The following is a 21,160-nucleotide window of genomic DNA, read 5'->3' as shown; positions in this document are numbered from 1 at the left end:
CCCAGAGGCCCTTACATTTCCACTGCTGGAATTTGCAGGGCTGCCTGTGCTTCTTCCATCACCCCTGCAGCTGACAGCTCCCACACCCGAGTTGGGCTGGGAGGTAGTGCCAGGGGCAGTGAGGTGTTTTGTCACTTGTGGAGGGCCACCAGGTCTCACCTGAGGAAGGGACAGGTCTTTGACCCACTTCCACAGCCAGCAGAAGGTTGGGAACACAACACTGAGCCATATTCTCTCTGAATGAGACAGAAAGGTAGCAAAGCAAAGCAGTAAATTCAGTTTAATCTGCCCCCAAAGGGTCAAGAGTTAGAATCCTGAGCAAATTTGCTGCTACCGCTGTACTCCAATTTTGCTCATCTACAGTGGATCCTTCCCCAGCTGTTTCCAGAAGATCCTCAGATGGAGATCAAAAGATCCAGCCTTATGTGTCTGAGTTTTCCTGGATTCACAGGAGCAGCCTCCATTCTTACCTCAAGGCTCCCCATCCTCTGATGTGACGACAGGAAATTTGTTCATTAGACCTCATAAGCAATTAGAATTATGAGGAATTGGGGTAAACCCATCATTCCAGCACTCCAGCTCAGATGGGGGATGTGAGCATAACCAGGCCACGGGATGTGTCCTCACAGATATCACGGGAACAGCAACTCACCCCAGCCTGCCTTGAATGGAGAGAGAGCCCAGGAGACCCTCCATTGCCACTGATGGATGGAGAAGGATTTGGGATGCACCAGGATACAGTTGGTACTCTTCTACTGAAAAAATAATTATTCTTGTTCCTTCCAACCTCACCTTTCCCTCGGTTGTGTTTTGTTTTTTGTTTTGTTTTCCCAAGGACAGCGACACAACAGAGCATCCATCACAGTGACCCGGGAATACATTTTGTCCTCTGTTTATCCAGGGATGTTTTTTTCCCTCGGTACCGACAGGGAAAGGCTCCTTAGCGGAGCTGTTTCACAAGAATGACTGTGCCTGCTGCCGCTCAGTAACTCATTAACTCATCAAAAGAGAAGAGAAAAGCCACGTTGCCAGCGCTTCCTCCCCAGCCCGAAATTTCCCAGCACAGCCCATGGTTTAGGCAGCTTAGCATGGAGCTAATTGCCTTCCAAAAGATCTTTTTGTCATGGCTGTTGTTTGTCGCTGGGATGGGACTGCACTCATTAATAATCGTTTTAGCATATGAAAAGCTTGTAACGAATCCATGTGCTGCAGACGGCAGACGCAATTACAGCAATAACATAATTAGGGTTATGCAATAGCCGGCTGTATCCAGACCACTGAATGATGGAGAGGTGTGTGAAAGGGATATGGGGGGCTCTTCCAGCAGGGAAGGGCTGGGGGAAACCTTGGGAACAACCAGCTCTTTTTTGGGATGCAGTGAAGCAGTGCAAGGACATGCTGTCAGTTCTTGCACTGACACAGAATGGCACTTTGAGTTTCCTGGGGAGCATCTGAGCTGCTGGTTCGGCACTGGAGTAGATTGCCCAGGGAAATCGGGGATGCCCCATCCCTGCAAGTGTTCAGGGCCAGGCTGGATGGGGCGTGGGAGCAACCTAGGATAGTGGAAGGTGTCCCTGCCCATGGCAGGGGGTGGAATGAGATGAGCTTCAAGGTCCCTTCCAACCCAAGCTGTAGGAGGGAACAATTCTGTCCGTATGTGCAAGCCCTAGAAAGCGCAATTGCTTTTATTTTGCCTGTTCATGGCTTTTCCTGCTGCTTCTCCCCTCAGAATAATCAGTGGAGGGTTGATGGACAGCTCTGACTCAGTGGCTGAAGAGTGACTTGGTGCACAGGTATCTCCTCTGGGAGAGGAGATCACCCAGCAGCACCTCAGAGCAGAGGATATGTGGGGCTGCGCCCTCCACACATGGACACATTTCCATCTTGCCAGCTGAAAGCTGCCCTGTGTAAGAACAGCTTTTTAGCTTGATGAGAGAACATTGGGATTTTTTTTTTTTTTTTTTTGAGATGAAGAGTGAAGAAAGACAAATGAGCAGTCTTCAGATGGGCCAAAAGCTGCCCCAGAGAGGCAGGGAATGAGCTGTACCCCCTGCCATGGCGATGCCTGAGCTTTAATTACAGCCAGGGAGATTTTGGCTGCCCAGCAGGGAAAACACTGATGGGAAGGACTGGGAAGCACGGGAATGAATTGCCTGAGGACAGCAGAGGCTCTGTTGTTGGAGGCCTTTAAAAAAGGGGTAGACAAGCATCTGTCAGGAAGGCTTTAGACAGAGCTGATCCTGCCCTGAGGCAGGAGATGGTCGGGTTGACCTCCCGAGGCCCCTTCCAGCGCTGTTTTTTATTATCTCCACTGATAACACCCCCTGCCTTGACCTTTGGTATGCTACTTCTTGAGCCTTCCTTCCAGCAGAGAGAGAGGAGGCACAAAAAACTCATTTTTTAACGTAGAGCCAGGATTTGCACCTCTCATGTGATGCTCTTTTTTAAAGCCCTCACAGCTTCTCCTTAAAACCTCAATAACTCACAATGTTAGGGTACGTGCAGCTTTTTCCTGTTTTAAACTGGTCCAGCTTGTCTTTCTTTGTAAAGTTAGCTGTAAAGTGGCCAAGAGACATCACAAGCATTGCACAGGTAGAGATTTCCTAGTGACTTGAGAACTCTGAAACCCCAAGCTGACACACTGGGTAGGTGAAATCCCAAATGGGTACAGGCTGTATGTTTTGTGTACTCCAAACGTGCTCATAAAGCTCTCCCTAAGACCTAGACCTTGACATCTAAAGGCTAATGGGATGAAAATCATAGCTGCTTCATGAATCACCAAATCAAAAATGTTTTGGGTTGGAAGGGACCTCAAGGATCATCCAGTCCCACCCCTGGCATGGTCAGGGACACCTTCCACCATCCCAGGCTGCTCCAAGCCCCATCCAACCTGGCCTTGGACACTTTCAGGGATCCAGGGGCAGCCACAGCTTCTCTGGGCACCCTGTGCCAGGGCCTCACCACCCTCTGAGTAAAGCATGTGTTCCAAACATCTCACTTAAATCTCTCCCTTTTAGTTTAAAACAGTTCCCTTTATCCTAAAAGTACCTGTACTTGTAAGGAAAAAAAGTAGATGAGATCATGGCCTCAGGAGTGGCACCAGCTATGTCAGGCACTGTTTGCACCCAGGTTAACACAATAAAACGCAAATGTTATAATTCTGAATCCCACATATCAGATCACTTAAAGCTTCTTTTGATCCTGAACCTGGCAAGCCCATTTTGAACAGTCTTCATTGGATGACTCTTAAGTTAAGAACACTTGTGATGTCTCCATTGACTTTAAGTTTTTCTTAGAGGGGCTCTTTTCAATGCACAATAAGCAGCCAAAAGGAGACCGAGTCCCTGCAGGGATGAGGAAAAAAAAAGGAGCACCAGATTCTCTCCTTGCAGCCCTGCAGGTGTTTTGGGCACCAGTGTGAAATGGAAAAACTCTTTGACTTCTGCTTTTTGTGCTCTGCCCCTTTTCAGTCTCCCACATTCTTGCCTCCGTGCCAGGCTTTGGTAGGGAAACATCATATTGATTGTGATGCAGGCAATTAAATGGTGTTAATGAAGTTCAAACAAGTGTTATCATAAGCTTGGCAGCATGGAGAGAAATGAAAGGTCAGCTGCAGCCCTTTGTCATTTTTCAGTGTGGTGTTGAATGCTAATGAGACAGTCCCAATTAGAACAGGCTCCCCTTTGTATTGCTTGGGGATTGCATCAAATGCTCCCAAGTTCTCCAGATTTCCAGGCTCAAAGGGGACATTTGAAGTAAACTTGAAAAGATGCAGATCTGAAGCTGCTCTAATGTAAATTCAGCAGAGCCTATGGAGTTTTACTAACTGAAGTCAGATGAGATTCTGCTCTATCGCTACCATTCTTTTCCTCTTTTTTTTTTTTTAATGATAATTGAAAAGCCTCCACTTTGTTTTAGAACTACAGCCTGACTCTTCATGGCTTCAGCAAAAGCCAAATAGCCTGTCCCAATTTCCTGGGTTAATTGTCCTGCCTCATCAGGCCTCATGCTCTGCAGCAGGAAATCCAAGATGTGGCTGCACCAGGACACTTTTTAACCACGTGTTTCCAGCTCTGTGTGTCTCATTTGAACAGGGAACCTGCTTTTTCCCAGAAGCCAGAATTTCTCAGCTGGATTGTTTCAGCAGGCAGAATCCACCTCTGCTTCCAACAATGTTATAAAAGGACTTTCATAAAATCACAGAATAGTTTGGGTTGGAAGGGACATTTAGAGGTCGTCTATTCCAACCCCCCCTGCAATGAGCAGGGAGCATCTTCAACTAAATTTAAGTGATGCACAATAATTTTTTTTGTTGCTGTTGTCAGCAAATCCATTATCTTGAATAATTATAGAAATGGGCACTAAAACAACCAACCTCTCAAAATGTCATGGAAGATGTCCATTTCTTATATAGTTTTCCATTAAGTCGACAGGAAATTGCAAAAATTGCTAAATTTTAAATTTTTTTAATTAGTCATTGTCATGCATCCCGATTCTGAAGGCAACTCTTGACTCATCACAAAGAAGTAACTGAAAACATGAGAAAATCCTATGCTAAAACATCAGCCAAACAAACAAATAAAACCAGTGAAGATTCCTGACAGTCTTGCTGTTGAAATCTTTTGGAATCAAATTTCCATTTGACCACCCTGTGGAGGTAGACCAGTGGTAAGGCCAGAAGCTGTAACTATTCCCTTCCCTATGCACATTCCCAGGTAGAAAACAAATATTTGAAGGATTGGAGGGAAGTCCTTTCATCCCTGCCTCCTTCTCATGCCAAGATCATTCCCTGCTCTGAGTTTTATGAACCCTAAAGGCTCCTCATCAAGAAAACAGAGGTTTCAAAGGGATGGCTTGGAGTAACCCAGCTCAGTTCCACTTCCAGACCTCTAAATCCAGGCATGTTTTAATCCAGCATGCCTCAAGTTGGCTACAACCTACCACTGACTAATTACCCTCTGAGAGTTTCCTCTTTGTCAAAGAAGTTTGTTTGATTTCAGGTTCTTCTGATTTACTCAACCACTTCTTAAACTCCCCGACTTTTTATCTCCTGATTCACTCTTTGAAGAAGTCTAGTGGTCTTGAAGGATGCCATCTCCAGCTGATGCTGACTACAGAAATAGCTCCAACCAGCACTGGAAGCCTTTGGATTTGGAAAAACTCCCTCAAAGCACAATCGCAGAATGGAGAGAAGGAATTCATTAGCTCAGGGTAGAACTCAAATTATATTTTATTCATCCCTGATAGGTTTTTACTTTCATCTCCCACAGCATCCAGGTGTCACTGCCTTGAATCACTGGAACTGACACACAAAAATAAAAGCAGGGAAGAAGCTCTAACCATATTCCAAAACCTGCAGTCTCCCCTTGGGCTTCAGTTCAGGTTGTCAGACATCAGTGCAGATAACAACCCAGCACATGCTGGGGACAGGAATCCAGGGCTGTTTACAAGCAGCAGGAGGTGTTATGTACCTCGTTTGCAAACCCAGTTGTTTGGGAAAACTTCCAAGGAAATGCAGCACCTATTGCTGAAGATCACTGGGCACCAGGATTTAGCTCCAAAAAGTTGTAAAGTGAAATCAATACTGGGAAAAAAACCGAAATGGAAACTGCAGCTAGTTGTTTATCCAGAGGGAAAAGAGAAAAAGAAAAAAAAAAGGTGTTTTTTTGCATAAGGAAATATCCCATTCTCCACTTAAATACCTCAGTTTGTCACTCAAATATAGCATCTCCCAGGATAAAATCAACCACTTTGAGATGGAAAACATTACTTGTCCACAGAAACCACCCAACCACACAGAGTGTTGCTAAAGCATCATTAGAGAATGACACCTTTGGGTCACTGTTGGTACAAACTTGATTTCTAAATGAACCTCCAACACTTGCTTCCCATTATCCAGGTCAATCCAGCAATCAGCCTCAATACATACTAAGAAACTTGGACACGGTACCAAAAGTAGGTCATAATTAAGCAAGGTAGCTCGTAAGAGCCTTGCAGGTTGCCTAGAAACGACATTTGCTGAAGTGTTTAACCACATCTAAAAATAATTGTCCAGCCAAATCACAGACCAATGGGAGAATTGTTGGGAAAAAAGCTGCCTCGTGCCGAGTAGGGGACGGAGCTCTTTGATCAGCCGCACTCCTGTCACGAAATGAGAGAAAATCATCCCCAGCCAAGGCAATACAGGGATTTATAGCACAGTGTGAGGTGTCTGCAGCAGCAGAGGCCTTGTACAACCTGCAGGACATGGTATCAATTTTAGGCCATGCCTGGGAAGTCATCCAGAGGAAATCATTGCTAAAAGCTGGATGCAGTGCACAGGAATGATCTGTAGGATAAACCCGCCTTTGTATTTACAGAGCAGCAACCATTCCCCATCTGTGCAGTTCCCAAACCTGTCAATAATGCCAGGCAAGTGCAGGATATTGGAAAGCAAAGCCCATCTCCTGCTGAATGAAGAACAGGATGTGTGCTGTTTGCTTGTCCTGGGGGAAACCCTATGGAAAATGAAGACCCAACATGCTGCAGGAATAGATGTTTTGGTTGTATTCCCTGTGGAGCAGGTTTTCCAGGCAGTGCCCCTTGGTACAGCAGATGGAAGTACAGCCACAGGTCTTGGGAGTGTGGACAAAATGCTTGGAAAGGCCTCTAACCTGACATAAAATACCTGCAGAGCTTCAGTCAGCAGCCTGTCAATCCTCTGGCATCTCACCCAAAGCACAGAAGAGTCTCCAAGGGAAGTTGCTAGGTGATAATTATAAATCCCTTGGGATCCAGGCAGTGTGGGGATTGTCACAATGGTGCTGAGAGCAGCAAACCACTTCAGGCCTGTGTGGAAAGACTGAGAAGGCCGTATGCTTCCCAGGGCTCACACACATCACCTCCCCTTCCTTCCTCCCCCTTCCACTTCTCAAGAGTTTCTCCTCAAAGGAAACAATAATGGCAAACACTTTCAACTCCCACCATTAACTAAATTTTCATCTCTGCTACAAGGCAGAGGAATAAAAGGCTAAAGTGGAGATTTCCACTTAGCAAAAGTCAAAGACAAAAAAGCCCCAGGGGCAGTTTCCAAAAGTAACAGTGATGCTGCCTCCTACCTCCACCCACAAAGCAGGGCCTGGTTGTGTCATTTTATGTCATTCTGTTTGAACCCTGGCTGCTGAGAATTTGAGACTTTCTGTGCTGGCAGGCACTGACCCTCAAGAGAACACTGCATTGACCTGAGGCCATGGAGAAGCTTCCAAAATGGAATGACAGAACTGGGATTGTGGGGGTGGAGTTTGAATAGAAGTGTGTGACATCACAGGGTGGGAAACTCAGAGTTTAAGGGTTTAGAATACAGTAATATCTATAAAGCAAGATGGAGGTTTTGGGGCCGAGGCTGGGCCTTCTTCTTCACCTCCTTCTCCATGGGTTTGGGTGGTTTTGTGTAATTGCATAAAAAAGTCCACATTGTGGGGCACAGGTGGTTGGTTATTGGGTTAAAAGTGAAAATAATTTAGGTGTCATTTCTTAGTTGGACAGTTCATCCTCAAAAGGCCTTACAGAGATAGATACGAGGCCATTTTATAGCTTGTTAAAGTACTGTGAAACTCAGGGTTTGTGAGACTGTAGCATAGATAAGAATTAATAAACATCTGAGTCCAAACATGAAATGCCGTCTCTGCGCATTTAATCCTGACCCTGACCCAGGCAGAAAAAGAAGATAAACAATCGACATCATTCCATAGCTGAAACTCACCTTTCCACCCAGTTCTTGTAGCTGGGGATGTCCTTGGCGTAGAGGAGCTTGTTGGAGGGGGAGTCTTTGCCCAGCCGGTGCTCTGAGGTGGAACAGGAGTCCATGAAGGTCTGAGCCACCACGGACAGGCAGGCGTCTGTGATGCTGTTTTTGTGAATGTCGAAGACGAACTGGGGGTTCTTGATCATGTTAACCCAGAACCGCAAGGGGAGGCTGCAGGAGGGGTGGCAGAGGGGACACAGTCAGGGCACAGCTCACAGGAGACATCACAGCAGCAAATGGTGGGTGGGGATCAAAGATCGTGGCTGTGGATATGAAGATTCTGGGATAAACTTTGCTATGCAATGAATTCCTCCCCTACAAAGTCTAGGGACGGTAGAGGTGTCACCTTTTGTCCTTGTAATCCTTACAAGGCAGATGTTCTGAGTCTTAGAGTCAATAAAATCTTGTTGAAGGTGCCCATAAATTAACGGGAGTAAAATTTAGGCGATGACAAACACTCTGAATCTCTCTAAGATGTAATGGAAAGCTGACTCTGTTGGTTGCTCCGTCAGATGAAGACAGGCATTGAACCCACAAGAATTATTATGGTATGGGTTATAAAGCACTGGAACAGGCTGCCCAGAGAAGTTGTGGCTACCCCTGGATCCCTGGAAATGTCCAAAAACAGCTTGGACGGGGCTTGCAGCAACTTGGGATAGTGGAAGGTGTCCCTGCCATGGCAGGGGGTGGCACTGGATGAGTTTAAGGTCCCTCCCAACCCAAGCCATTCTGGGATTCTACACATTTGTCATCGAGGGACTTGGCTTTTTAGCCCTCACAGCGATCCCACGGGAAGAGAGGTAGGTAGAGCTCCCAGGAGGAGACTGGGAATGCTCATGGCACACCCTGTAGGACACCATGTCCTGTCACTCTCCACTGCTCCAGCCCAAGCCCTCACATGATCCCAGTACCCTGAACAGGAAGCAGTTGCTACATGACAGGGAAAGCCCCGTTGCCTCAAGGAAAAAAAAAGGAACAGGGAAACAAGCATCACAGCCTTTGATATGAAAATATATCTGCCCTAAACAAGGAAATGCTATTCCAGTTGCAATCCAAAGCTCTTTTCCCCCTTTTTCTCCAAAGAGCAGCTCATTTGTATGAGATGCCCTGAGGTACCTTGTATGAGATACCTCCAGCCTTTGCCTCAAGCCTTTTGTCAGGGCAGATGCACTGCAGTCATCATGGCCCAGGAGCTGGGATGTGTCACTGAGCACAGAGCCCAGCCCGTCTCTCTCTCTCAGACAGATTGCTAAGTCTACCTTCACTCTCTGCACCTTTCAGCTCAGCAAATTCTCCTGATATTCAGGATCAACTCCCCAGTTCCTCCCATTTGCTCATTGCATTCACAACGCTGTAAAAAACTCGTCTCCAAGCCTGATAGATTTTGGGTAACAACCTTCCTGACAGAGGGTTGACACCGTGTTTTCCTAAACCTCTGTGTGTTCTCCTGAGCACTAAAATCACAGAACAAATGTAAGGAAAGCCCCACACAGGGAATCCAGTCTGCCAAGCTCAGGAGAAGAGGGAGATGCTGGAAAGCACAGAATTATAGAGTGCTTTGGGTGGGAAGAGACCTTAGAGATCATCCAGTTCTGCACCCTTGGTGTAGGGACACCTTCCACTATCCCAGGTTGGTCCAAGCCCCATCCAACCTGGACTAGAACAGTCCAGGGATGGGACAGCCACAGCTTTTCTGGACGGCCTGTCCCAGGGCCTCGGGGAAGAATAAGTAAAAAATGGCAATGAGACACGATGGAGTTGTGGGAATTTTGGCTGGGAGTGGAGAATCATCACTGGGGGGATGAGGTGGGTGAGTGAACCTTGCAGAAGTCCTTGTGCAGGTGTTTGGATGACACACACAGCCATGGGGAGGAGCAGAGTGTGTGTTTGTGTGCCTGGGTGTGGACAAGGGATAGGGGACGATGTCCCTGGCTGGGAATAATGAAGCCCTGTGATGTGACTTTGAGTTAATTTGATCTGATTGAACAGATTTCTTCACACTGCCCCTTCTCCTACAAACACACACACTCTGCCTTCCCATCTCCCCCCTTAAATAAACCTCCTGCTCATTTAGGCTGAGTGGCTGCAATCAGCCTTAGATTAGTGCCGCAGATAATGTTAATAATATGCTAATGTTTCATTAGTTGAAAGCCTCTTTGGTGCATGGGGTTTCTTTTTTTATGTCACCGGCGCTGTGACGATCTGCCAACTGCATGGCTGGGAAAAGGAAAAAATGCATGAGCTGGGAGCCCCACGGCTCTCCTCTGCTGCTCCTTTTATAGTCCCTGTGTTTGCACAGGAGAAGGGGAGGGAGCCATTCCCCAGGGAGCTCTTTCCAACCGGGAGACTGAGCAGAAAGGCTTTTTCTCCACCAATCCCGGCTTTTCCTGCTACCCCATTGCAGGGATGAGGAGCTGGAGCAGGGGGCTGATGTCACCCTTTCCCACTGATGTCACCCTTTGTTACTCACTCCAAAGAAGCCTCACATCCAGCTCCAGACTCTTAAAATACTTTATACCATTGGAGATAATCTCCTGGCCTCCAGCTCCCATCCAGGAGGGCCCAAGTCTCTTGTGGGGGCTCCACATCCTCTGAGGATGTCTCAGATACCTTAAAACTCTCAGCTGGCCTGAGATACCTCTGTGTGGGCAAACAAATAGAGCTGGGAATTAAAACACCCAGTGCAGATGAAGCCAGTGGTGTTGAATCCTCACCCATGCCTCCCTAGATATTCCTATGTGATCCTGGGCACTGCAGCAATTAAAAACTTCATTTTTCCTCATCAAATCCCTCACAAATCCTGCCATTTCCATGTAATACAGGGCAAACTGGGACCTGTTCAGCAAAAGTGCTAATCCTTTAGATTTTGGGATCTTCTGACTTCTCCATTGAGTTGGCAAGACTGAGCCTCATCCTTTGAGCCCCACAGCAGGGTCCTCAGTTCCCCCAGCAGCCAGATCCCAAACACACTTCCCTCTACTCTCCTTCCAGGAGAGTCTCACTCTCACTCACTCACCAGTTGCTCTTCCAGGTGTGCCGCACGTGGGGGTCATGGATGTTGTGCTTGTCTGCCTGCTCATCCAGGAAATCAAACATGTACTTGATGGCCAGGGGGAGGGCACTGCCACGGTGGGCAGTGCTGAAGATGGTCTCAAAGAGGTCATCCACGAATTTCTGGAGGGTGCCCTGGTGGGAGAAGGAAGGAAGAAAGGAAGAATATGAGGTAACAAGTGGGCAGAGGATGTTGAAGTTTGGTACCCCACTGAAAACAGGGCATGCCTGTGGATAAACAAAGGTATGATTGAAAAGTGGGGGCCATCTAATATCAGTTAAACGGGACACGACCTGGAATTTCAATACAAATGTTTTGAAACAGGAATGTTTACCATCACAAGAACCATTACACCTCATTTCCACACAGATTCCTCTCTCTGCCTCCCATCCTCAATCCACGAAACAAAACCCAGCCATTTTCCAGGCTGGCTTTCACCCAGGGCCATCTTTTGAACTGGGAAGAGAAGTCTGTAGAGCACAGCAGAAGGTGTCATGGAGACAAAAAGGACAAGAGAACCTGGAGAGGTGGGTGGGTAATGTGTGACCAGTGTCCTAAATAACACAAACTTCATTCCAAAGAGGCCTCCTCATCTTTTATTCCCCACTGCTAGGAGAATCCCAGATCCAGGGCTTGGAGAGTCACCCTTGTGGGGACAGTTGACTTTTAGCAGGAAGGAGCTGAGATATCTGAGGGTGACAAGGCTTGGAGAAGGGGACAGCTGAGGAGTTCTAGGCTGGGTTTGGGGTGGAACCAGGCAGGGCACGTTTTCTCTGTCACCAGAGCTTCACAGGCATTTATATGTGGACAAACAGCTGCTAAAATAACCAAAAATCAATTGAATCTCCAACAAACATTCCCTGATATGAAAAATTTCCTTTCCTGCAAGATAAAACTCTGCCCTTTCTCCAAAGACCTAGTGAAGACATGTCTCCTTTCTAGAAACGAAGCCGCGGGTTCCACCAGAATGGCTCAAGTTTACCTACAGCTAACAAACACTTAATTAGAAAGCTGGTGTCTCCGGCTGATTCACCACTTGATTTATTCTTCGGGAAACAAAAGAGAGGCACCTTTTTTTTTGTGTGAACTCCTGCGGGGTGAACAAAGCCCTGCAGCACATGTCTGACTCAGAAAGGGCTCCGGAGGGGAAATCCTCTTGGTCTGACATGGAAGAGCTGCCCTCAGGTTCAGTTCCTGCAGGGAATTAGTTCTCTACATGCTCACCCTTACAAACGCCACAAATACCTCTGAGGCTTTTAGGGAAGAGGCTCTTGGGTATCAGAGGTCAGGGATTTACCAGAATAAAAATCATTGTCAGTTTAACAAAGTATTCCTGGGGATTGTATTACAGCAACTGCTTTCTCTCTTTCCCTCCCTCAAACAGTCACAATGAGAAAAGAAAATTACTTGGCCCAAGAGGGGAAACAATAAAACCCCAACCTTGCTAAATCCTTCTGTTTCTGTGCAGGTTTTGCAGCTGCTTTCCTGTCATTTCCGAAAAAAAAAAACAAAAACAAACAAACAAACACAACCCCCAACAAAACAACAACCAAAAAACCCCCAACAACAAATCAACAAATAAAACCCAACCCAAGTGTTGAGTTTGTGACCCAGAACAGAAAGCAAAAGCAGTTCAGTGGTGGGGTAGGGGCTGCATCCCCAGACAACATAAATCAGCACCAGTCCAACGCATGCTGGTCTACACCAGCTGGGGCCTGAGCCCTGGGGAGCAAGACTTCCCTTTTTCAACATTTTTCACATGTTGTGTGATCCATAAAAGCCTCCTGATTCCAGGGAACGGGCCATGGACCAGGGGCTAAAGACAAAGCTGCCTTTCCTCCAAATCCCTCTGCACCTCAGCCAGCCTGAGTGAGGCTGCAAGGAGAGCCAGATATCAGAGGCAAAATGAGCTGAGGAATAAATGAGCAGGTAAATCTGAAAAGCAGGACTTAAACTAGTAATGGAAATAGGTTTGATGGGCAAACTCAGGCAGCATTTGCACGAACGCATAGAATTGTGTTTGTGCCTATTAATACCCTGACAAAAAATGAAAAAATGAAAAATTATGGATGTGTTTGGAGACTCAGGTCAGGATGTCCCTGTTCTGCCCCCACTTGATTTAATCTGTATTTCTTTCTGTGCATGCTGAGTTTTCATGTCTTGCTGTAAGGTCAATGTAACCCTCTCCAAGTCATCAGCACAAGAGTCTTTATTGGCTCAGGGAAAATGTGGAGGAAGATTTGTACCACAAAACTCAGGATTTTGTGGTATAGGAGCCATTTCAGACTGCGAGGCCTGACACATCTTTGGAACCTGCTCTGAGCACCTGCCCTGTCTTTTCACTTGCTCAATTTTGGTACAAATTACAAACCAGTATAATCGACAGCTCCGGCACCTCCTGCTGTGCTTTTTCCATCAGCCTCATGGCCCTGGACTGTTACTCCTCCTTGCTTTTCCAGTGCTCTTTTTTGACTCTGCTGTCAAAGCTCAAGCTCCTTCCCCCCATGCTCAGAACTCTCCCCTTGCTCTATTTTCCTTCTGTTCTTCTCTTTTTACCCAACTCTGGCATCCTTTGAGTGGCTTCTCATTTCTTGCCGGCAAGAAATTCCACCACACTCTCAAAGCCCCCTGTCCCCTGCCCTCACCACATACCTTGGTGGCCAGTAACCTGGTCAGGTAGATCTCAGAAACCATCTTGCTGCCTCGGTCACCCTCTTTTTGGTCTCCATGCTCGTGGTTCTTGACCAGGTGCCACATCTTGACGCCGCTCTCCAGGTCGGGGGTGATCATGGGGGTGCGCGAGCGGAGGCTGTCAGGGCTGCCTGTGTAGCGGATCATATTTTCTGCAGAGACACAGAAACAGGGGCCCCCTTGTGTCTCAGCAGCTCTTGGGATTGGGGTTTTCAGGAATTCTGCTGGTGATGTGCCACCAAATGCATTTTTCAAATGTGCGGTTGGCCCAGCAATGGCAAGCGATGTCGCCACACCGAGCCAGGTGTGGTGTCAATGTCTACACTACTAAATTAAATAAGGTTCAAACACTGATTTCCAGCTGTCCATAATCTTTACCTCTTATCATGTTCCCTGGCAAGTGGCACTGTCAGGGGCAGAAACTTCCCAGGGCTGGTTCAGGGGGTAGCACTGGTTCCTTTTGGTAACCAGTTCCTTATGTGACTGCTTTTCCCATATTATATCCATGCCATGCCATGCTGCTTAACGTAAAAATATTGATGTCTCTAATGTGATCTCTTATTTAGCTCTTCATCCCCAGATTTAGAAGGAGCTGTCTCCCCTCCCTCCCTTGGCATCCAAGCAAACAAAGCCACCCCAGCCATTCTCCTTACTCCCAAGCCTGCCCAGCCATCCTCCTTACTCCCTGCTCCAAAATCTTGTTTTGACAGAAATCAGCCAGAACCCCAGGTGGACATCCACAAATTTCCTCTCCAAGAATACTTTTAGCCTCCAAATTTTACCTCTCTTTGCCTCTGAGTGATGGCACGAGGCATTCCCCTCTCCCTGACCTTCCAGCAATGTTGTCTTTTCCAACCATAATTATCAGAAGTGTTGCACCTTTCTGTAGCAAGATCTGAATCAGCCTCATTAATGCATTACCAATCTCTACATATTAATTATCAGATGGAATAGCCTTTTTCTCTCTGGATGCTGTTTTCTTAATTGCAATTAACAATCATTTTTTGACCCACCACATCTTCTCCTCCCCCTGCCTCCTTCCCTATCCCTCCTCCTAAAAAAATCAAATGGCAAAAGAATTAAAGAAATTCAACAGAAATTAACCCCCCTCAAGTCTTCCTTTCCAAAGGTCACTGTGTCTTTCAGTAATTGCAACAACATGGCAAAGAGGATGAATATTAATAAGGCCTCATGGATCATTTATGTCCTTGGAGAAAGTGGAAGGGGGCACCTCTGGACATTGAGTAACTGCACTTTCCCTTAAGATAAAGGGAGTAAGGAGGATTGGAGATGCTTCCATAAATTAAAAATATGAATAAAGTGATATGACAGCAGCATTCAGGTTGGAGGGGGGTTTGCAGCACTCTGGTTGCGCATCAGGGATGTTTTGCTTTGCTGTCCAGCATCACCTTAGTGAGGCACGGAGTGGATGCAATTCTAGTGCAGGGAGGAAGGTGTGGAGAGGGTGGGTGACACTCAGGAGGTCCCTGTTTGGCTCTGCAGAGGAGTTCCCACCTGGTGTCCCTTCCACAGCTGTGTCACTCTCAGCTGCCTCATGGGGACAGTGGGAACAACAGTCCACTGCTTTGAGATCTGCTGATCAAAACCTCAAACTCTAAGAGTGACATTTGGTGATCTAAGGGGCAGTTAATTATGCAGACTCCTCCTTTCATTAATGAAAGGAGGAGAACTTCCCAAGAGCAACCCAACAACTTGAATCAACAGTTTGAACGAGATGCCAGAGTTTTTAGATGGCTAAATCCTCCCCTCCTGCCTCATTTCACCAACTAATCATCTGCCCATCAGTCTCCCTGCTGGTGCTTAGAGTCTGGAGACCACTGTGACATTTGGGATCTCTTCCCAGTGCTCCCCCAGTCCATCCCAGCACACAAACCCTTACCATACTTGCTGGCTGACGTCCGGGACACCGTGGAGTTGTTGACTGCGTTGTAGGCAGTGACTTGCTTGGAGACCAAAGCCACCACAGAGCCATCTGGGACCTGCATTAAAAAAAGGACTGGCTCAATAAACTACTGAAAAGTGGCTGAGGACCATGCCCAGGGCAGCATGAGCTGCAAATCAGTGTCTCTGTACGTAGGACACAGTTTTCCCTCAAAGCTTTGATTTCTTTCTTCATTGAGTCGGTCTAGTAATAAACAGGGACAAATCTGCTGTTACACATCCAGAATCCTGCACTTGGACAAAGGGACAACTGGAGACAAACAGATTCTGCTCTATCCAGGCCCTTATTCAAAGCGCAGTGACAACAATGTGAGTCACCGAGTCATTTAGGTTGAAAAAGGCCTTTAAGATCGTGGAGTTCAACCATTAACTCAGCCCCACTGTGCTCACCACTAAGCCATGTTCCCAGGGGCCACATCCAGAGGCCTTTTAAACGTTTTCAGGGGTGTTTTTTGCATTAACCTCAGTAAATCTGACAATAGGTTCATCCCAGGGAAGCTCTTAGGCAGAGCAGGAGCATGAGAATAACAAAATCATCTGAGCTACTTCAAACAGGCTTGGCTGTCCCATTAGGATGAAAAAAACAATGTGAAATGTTCCATTCCTTCCTCCTGGATTGCAGGTGATACCTGGGTGCCTGGTTCAAAAATTCCTGTCTACAATTTTCCAGTATGATCCTGTCAACCTCTAACCCTTCCCTGTGACAAAGGCACGGCTGGGTTGAAGGGACAGCCACAACTTCTTTCTCTATGTGGTGTCAGAGGGTCTCGGGTGTGGAAAAGCAGCAGGTTTGGAGTGGCTGATGTCCAGGAAGTCATGGGACAATTGTTTTGAGGGAGCACAGGACTTTTTTAAAGGAGCCACACTTTCCATTTCTACGAGGCCATTCATGTGAGTCCAGTATCAGAAATGTTAACAAGCCCATGGCTCAAAAGAGCCATATCAGGAACATCTGTGATAAATAAGACATCATAAAGAGGAGATGGGTAAAAAAATCCCTTCTAACGACATCTAACTCTTGTCTGTGTAATAATAATAATAATGATTAGCACTTGCATGGAGTTTTTCATCTTCAAAGCACTGCAGAGGCTAATTAAATAGCCCCTCAGCTATCACGGAAGGCAATTATTGGCTCTTTGTAGTTTAGGCCCACACCACAGATGGGGAAACTGAGGCAAAGGCAATCTCAGTGTCTGTCCCAGCATGATCCATGTCAGCCTTCAGGACAGGCAGGAAAATTATGTTTCCTGAGGACCTGGCCCAGCTCATCATGCAGCTGGGAGCTCATTGCCTGAAGCAAAGAAAATGTGGAAAAAGCACAGAGAGGGTAGAAAATTATGCCTGGTTTGTTGATGAAATAAAGCAAGAAACGTCCTTGCTCTGTCTGGGGAGAAAAAAAAAATCAAAATCATCCAGCAATGCTTCAGTCAATCTGAAGTAAAAGTTTTGTTTCCTTTTCAAATTATTGCTTGCTGCCTCCTCAGCTCAGCTCTTAAGTGACAAGGGAAAATAATCTTGTTATGAAACAGAGGTTGCTGAGGTGTGATGGAGGAAATGACAAAATCGTCAGCATCGGATTAAATTTAATGAGGTCTTTTTTGTTGGTGTTTTTTTTTCAAGAAGGCTTTGACCAAAACTTCACTTTTTACATTAAATCTACCACTTGTGTCAGACATTTTCAGACAAATCTAACCTTCTATTATGAATTTCCAGGTCACGGAGGGAGAAAGGGAAGCAGAGCAGGTCACCTGGACCAGGTTAAGGATCAAAAAGAAAAGATCCTTGTAATAACAACTCCACTGCTCCATGGTCTCCAGCCATGCTGTTTTCCACCTCCCTTTTCTAGTCACCAAGCCTCTCTCTTTCCATTTTTTTTCCATCCTCCTGAACTCTGCTGGCATTAAAAGGCCATGGATACATTGGAAAAAGGGGCATGGAGGACCTTGGATTTGTTTGTCTAGATGAGAAATGTTAGCTTGTGCTGTCCTCATCTCCTCTTCACCACCTCCACTCACCAGGGGTGTCCTTTGAGAGGGAAAGAAGACTTTTTTTTTCTATCGTTGGCTTCCTCTCTAGTGTTGTTCAGGATAACTGGGACAAGGACAGGAGGGATGTGCTCAACATGGGGGTTCTGCCCAGTTACTGCCCACTCAACCATTCTTTACCTCTGCATCTTAGCATAATAAAAATCACAGCATTATTAAGGTTGGAAAAGACCTTTAAGATCATCGAGCCCAACTGTTCACCCATCACTGCCAAAGCCACCACTAACCCATGTCTCCAAGTGCCACATCCACAAGTTTTTGAACGCTTCCAAGAGTACCGATTCTACCACTTCCCTGGGCAAGAGAATAATATTTTGCTTTTTGTTTTGCCAGAAAGAAGACCTAACTCCTACCCACCCTCTCCCACAGATACCTGGTAGTGTGCCAGCGTGTTGAGTCTCTTCCAGTCGTTCTCTATCTTGGTGGTGATGTCCTCATCCTGAAGGATCATCCTCGCCCCGCTCGCCTGCCGCCACTCTGCAAGGAGAAATAAATAAATAAATGAGACACGTGTTGCCTTTTTCCCAACCTGGAAATGAAACTGGAGACAATTTTAGCAATATTTAGCAATATAAGAGCGGATCTTTATTTGAAGGCCTTCAGGGGCAGTTGTGGAAAGACGTCCACAAAAGTCCACGCCTCCCAGGGGTGAGAATGATTTTATAGGTTTTAGGAAATTAGCATAACTTATAAAAAGCACCAATTAGGAGGACAAGTGGTGATGCAATTCCCCCCCAGGCCAAGCTCCTTCCCTGGAGCCCCCCTTGGCACTGGCTGTGATTTGTCCATGGGAATGTAACTCAAAGAGTTGTTCTCAGCCTTGGTTCCCAGGGAGAACCAAGATAACACTGGGGCCCTGCACCATCTGGGGCTTGGGGCTCTGGAATTTGTCTTTCTGCCTAGGGAAAGGCCAAGGAAAATTACTGGGAAAACTAGCCACTAATACAATAGGCTACAGAGCTACCAATATATGTGTGAATTCACAGAATTCACAGAATTCCCAGAATCCCTGCATTGGGAGAGACCTCCAAGAGCATCAAGTCCAGCCCAGCCCCAACAGCTCAGCCAGACCCTGGCACCCAGTGCCACCTCCAGGCTCTTTAAACACATCCAGGGCTGGTGACCCCACCACCTCCCCGGGCAGCCATTCCAGAACTTTGTCACCCGTTCTGGAAAAGCTTTTTCCTCCTATCCAACCTGAATTTCCCTGGGCACAGCTTGAGCCTGTGTGCTCTGGTTCTGCCAGTGCTGCCTGGAGAAAGAGCCCAGCCCCAGCTGAGCACAGGCACCTTTCAGGGAGCTGTGGAGAGTGATACGTGAATAATACAGGGAACATAGAAAAAAAAAAAGGAAAAACCAAATGTCATCACAGGGACAGAGCCCTGGCACTCCCTGTGCCCAGAATCCACGTGGACACAACTGTGTGGGCACATCACTCATCACCTCTGCACCCTGATTATTCACAGTGCTTAACTCTTAATTTACTCACAGCTCTGCTCGTGCTCCAACACGGTTGTTCCCAAGACCAGCCTGCCCTTGCCCGTGTTTGTCATCCCCATGGGACAGGAGCAAATGCCACTTGTTCCAGGGACAGCAATCCTGGTCCTCTCTCTTTTGGCAGCACAGACAGAGCCTTCAGCAGTGCCTGAGATCCGTGTCCCTGCCAGGACCCAGCCCAGAGAGGGCTGCCCTGGGCACAGCGAGTCTGGTTGGGCACAGAACCTGTGCTGGCCTCAGCTCATGCCCATTGGTGCTCACAAAATGCTTTTGCATCTCAAATCCACTGATGGGCAGCAGGAAGCCCTTGGGTACAGGCATAGCAATGTCCACACATTTTTGCTTTTTATATATTTTTCATCTGCTTGTAGCTCTGTAGACTACTATTCCACAGTTACATAGCTCCTAGGATTTTTCCTGCCCTTCCTCTTATATTTTCAAATAATAAGCTAAGCTTCTAACACATTCCTGAAATACTGTTTAGTCTTATTTTCAAAAAGAGGACCTACAAGAAGAACATTTTCTTTTCCAGTCAGAATCTGAGAAGATTTCAACAAGAAATGGGGCAAAGAAGGCCTGGATCAACTCCAATGGGGCAGAATCCAGGGGGAAAATTACCTAACCAACTGCTCTTCTAATTGTTTGTTAGAAATGATAATTTGATAAACTTATACAACTTGTAGAAAGGCAATACTGTGTGTACCCATGGTCACTGGGACTCCTGGAAGCTTCCAGATAAAGGTCTGGTTTTTATTTTAGTATTTTAACACCATTGCAAGAGTTTTTTTCTCTTTTGACATTAGGCAACAAGAGCAGAGACACAACTCGGGGAAAAAGCCAGGGACAGATCCAACTTCTGCTCCATGGAGGATGTAAATTTTACAAGTTTTCAGCACCTGCCTGTGGGCAGAAGGGCTCCTGCTTCTGCCTCTCTCCAGCCTCTCCCCTGGAATGATGAATTCCAACAGCACTGGAGCAGCCCCTCACTTCCCAGGGTGCCATTTTTTGCTCAAATCTTGAAGAACACTCCATAAAAAGACAGAACCATTAAGGTTAGAAAAGACTTCTAAAGTCTTGGAGTCTTGAGGAGGATTGCTACAGCTTTCCCCACAGAGGACTCACAGACTTGCCTAAAGCAAGGAAAACATAAACATGACCAGAAGGAGAGAAATTCTTCCTGTGCCTTCATCAAGTTGGACCATTCAAAACTCTCCTCTTGGTTGTCACATTTCAGTCACAGTGACCCAAACAAATACAGATTAGCCAGAGCCACAGCAAAAAGTCCTTTCATTTGCAGGAGTTAATTAAAATGAACTCTTGGATATGGAAACTTCACCTGCCACCCTTGCTTGTTTTTCCCAATATAAAAATGCAAGGACCGTTGCAAATTTCTTTTGGTTTCAGCACTTTTCTTATCACATAATTAAAATGCAATGGGAAAGCTGCACTTGCCTTTATTATTCATTTAAATTAGCAGGAAGAGGTCAGCAACTGTGTTTATTGCTGGGTGTTACTTTGGCTGGAGATACTTAGGGTGAGCAAAGGTTGTGTAGGCTGAGCACTGATCCTGAACTGCCCTTCATCTTCTCCAGCTCCTCAGATCCTCACCTGCTGTGGTGGTTTTGTATGGGAGGCATTTATGGAAGGGGTGTAAAGACCAAAGAATAAACCTAACCATAAACAATATTTCTCAGGTTATCCATAACTGTGAGACTACCATCAAACAAACCAAACAAATAAAACTTCTATAAATAGTCCAAATATAAGTATAGAAAAGCCTAACAAATGAACTGCATCACGCTACCCCAAACACACCAAAGTAAACACTGTGCACCCACAATAATAAAAAATACCACTAAATATTTAGAGAACTACCCTACACCTCATGCTATGGCCTGTAACACCATCTTAGGTCTTAGAAAACAAGTCCTTTAAAAACCCTAATACCCCTAAAAAAATAATACCCCTAAATAATTGAATAATACCCCTAAAAATTTGAATCAAACAACAAAACTCATTTCAAAAGCAACCTTATCAACAACTAAACTAAAGAACATAGGATTGAGTGTACCATATCCCCTACCATAGACCAAATACAAATGAAGTAAAGAAATACAATAAACCATTGAA

General features: G+C 46.2%; 1 protein-coding gene across 2 annotated transcripts in view; it reads right to left on the bottom strand.

Annotated features, from left to right (window-relative positions):
- PLXNA4 (plexin A4) overlaps positions 1-21,160 on the bottom strand; it is a 446,965-nt gene that overhangs the window by 9,992 nt on the left and 415,813 nt on the right. For both annotated transcript variants that reach the window (XM_068189379.1, XM_068189378.1), the window contains exons 26-30: positions 17,907-18,010; positions 15,427-15,526; positions 13,488-13,678; positions 10,800-10,969; positions 7,742-7,954 (exon numbers count right to left, since the gene is read on the bottom strand). In XM_068189379.1, coding sequence (XP_068045480.1) covers positions 7,742-7,954; positions 10,800-10,969; positions 13,488-13,678; positions 15,427-15,526; positions 17,907-18,010 — 778 coding nt within the window. The remainder of the gene's footprint in view (positions 1-7,741; positions 7,955-10,799; positions 10,970-13,487; positions 13,679-15,426; positions 15,527-17,906; positions 18,011-21,160) is intronic.

The sequence above is a fragment of the Anomalospiza imberbis genome, chromosome 5 (genome assembly GCF_031753505.1).
Source record: "Anomalospiza imberbis isolate Cuckoo-Finch-1a 21T00152 chromosome 5, ASM3175350v1, whole genome shotgun sequence".
NCBI lineage: Eukaryota > Metazoa > Chordata > Aves > Passeriformes > Viduidae > Anomalospiza > Anomalospiza imberbis.
Note: the sequence above shows the minus strand (reverse complement) of the source record. Positions and strands in the feature narration are given on the sequence as shown.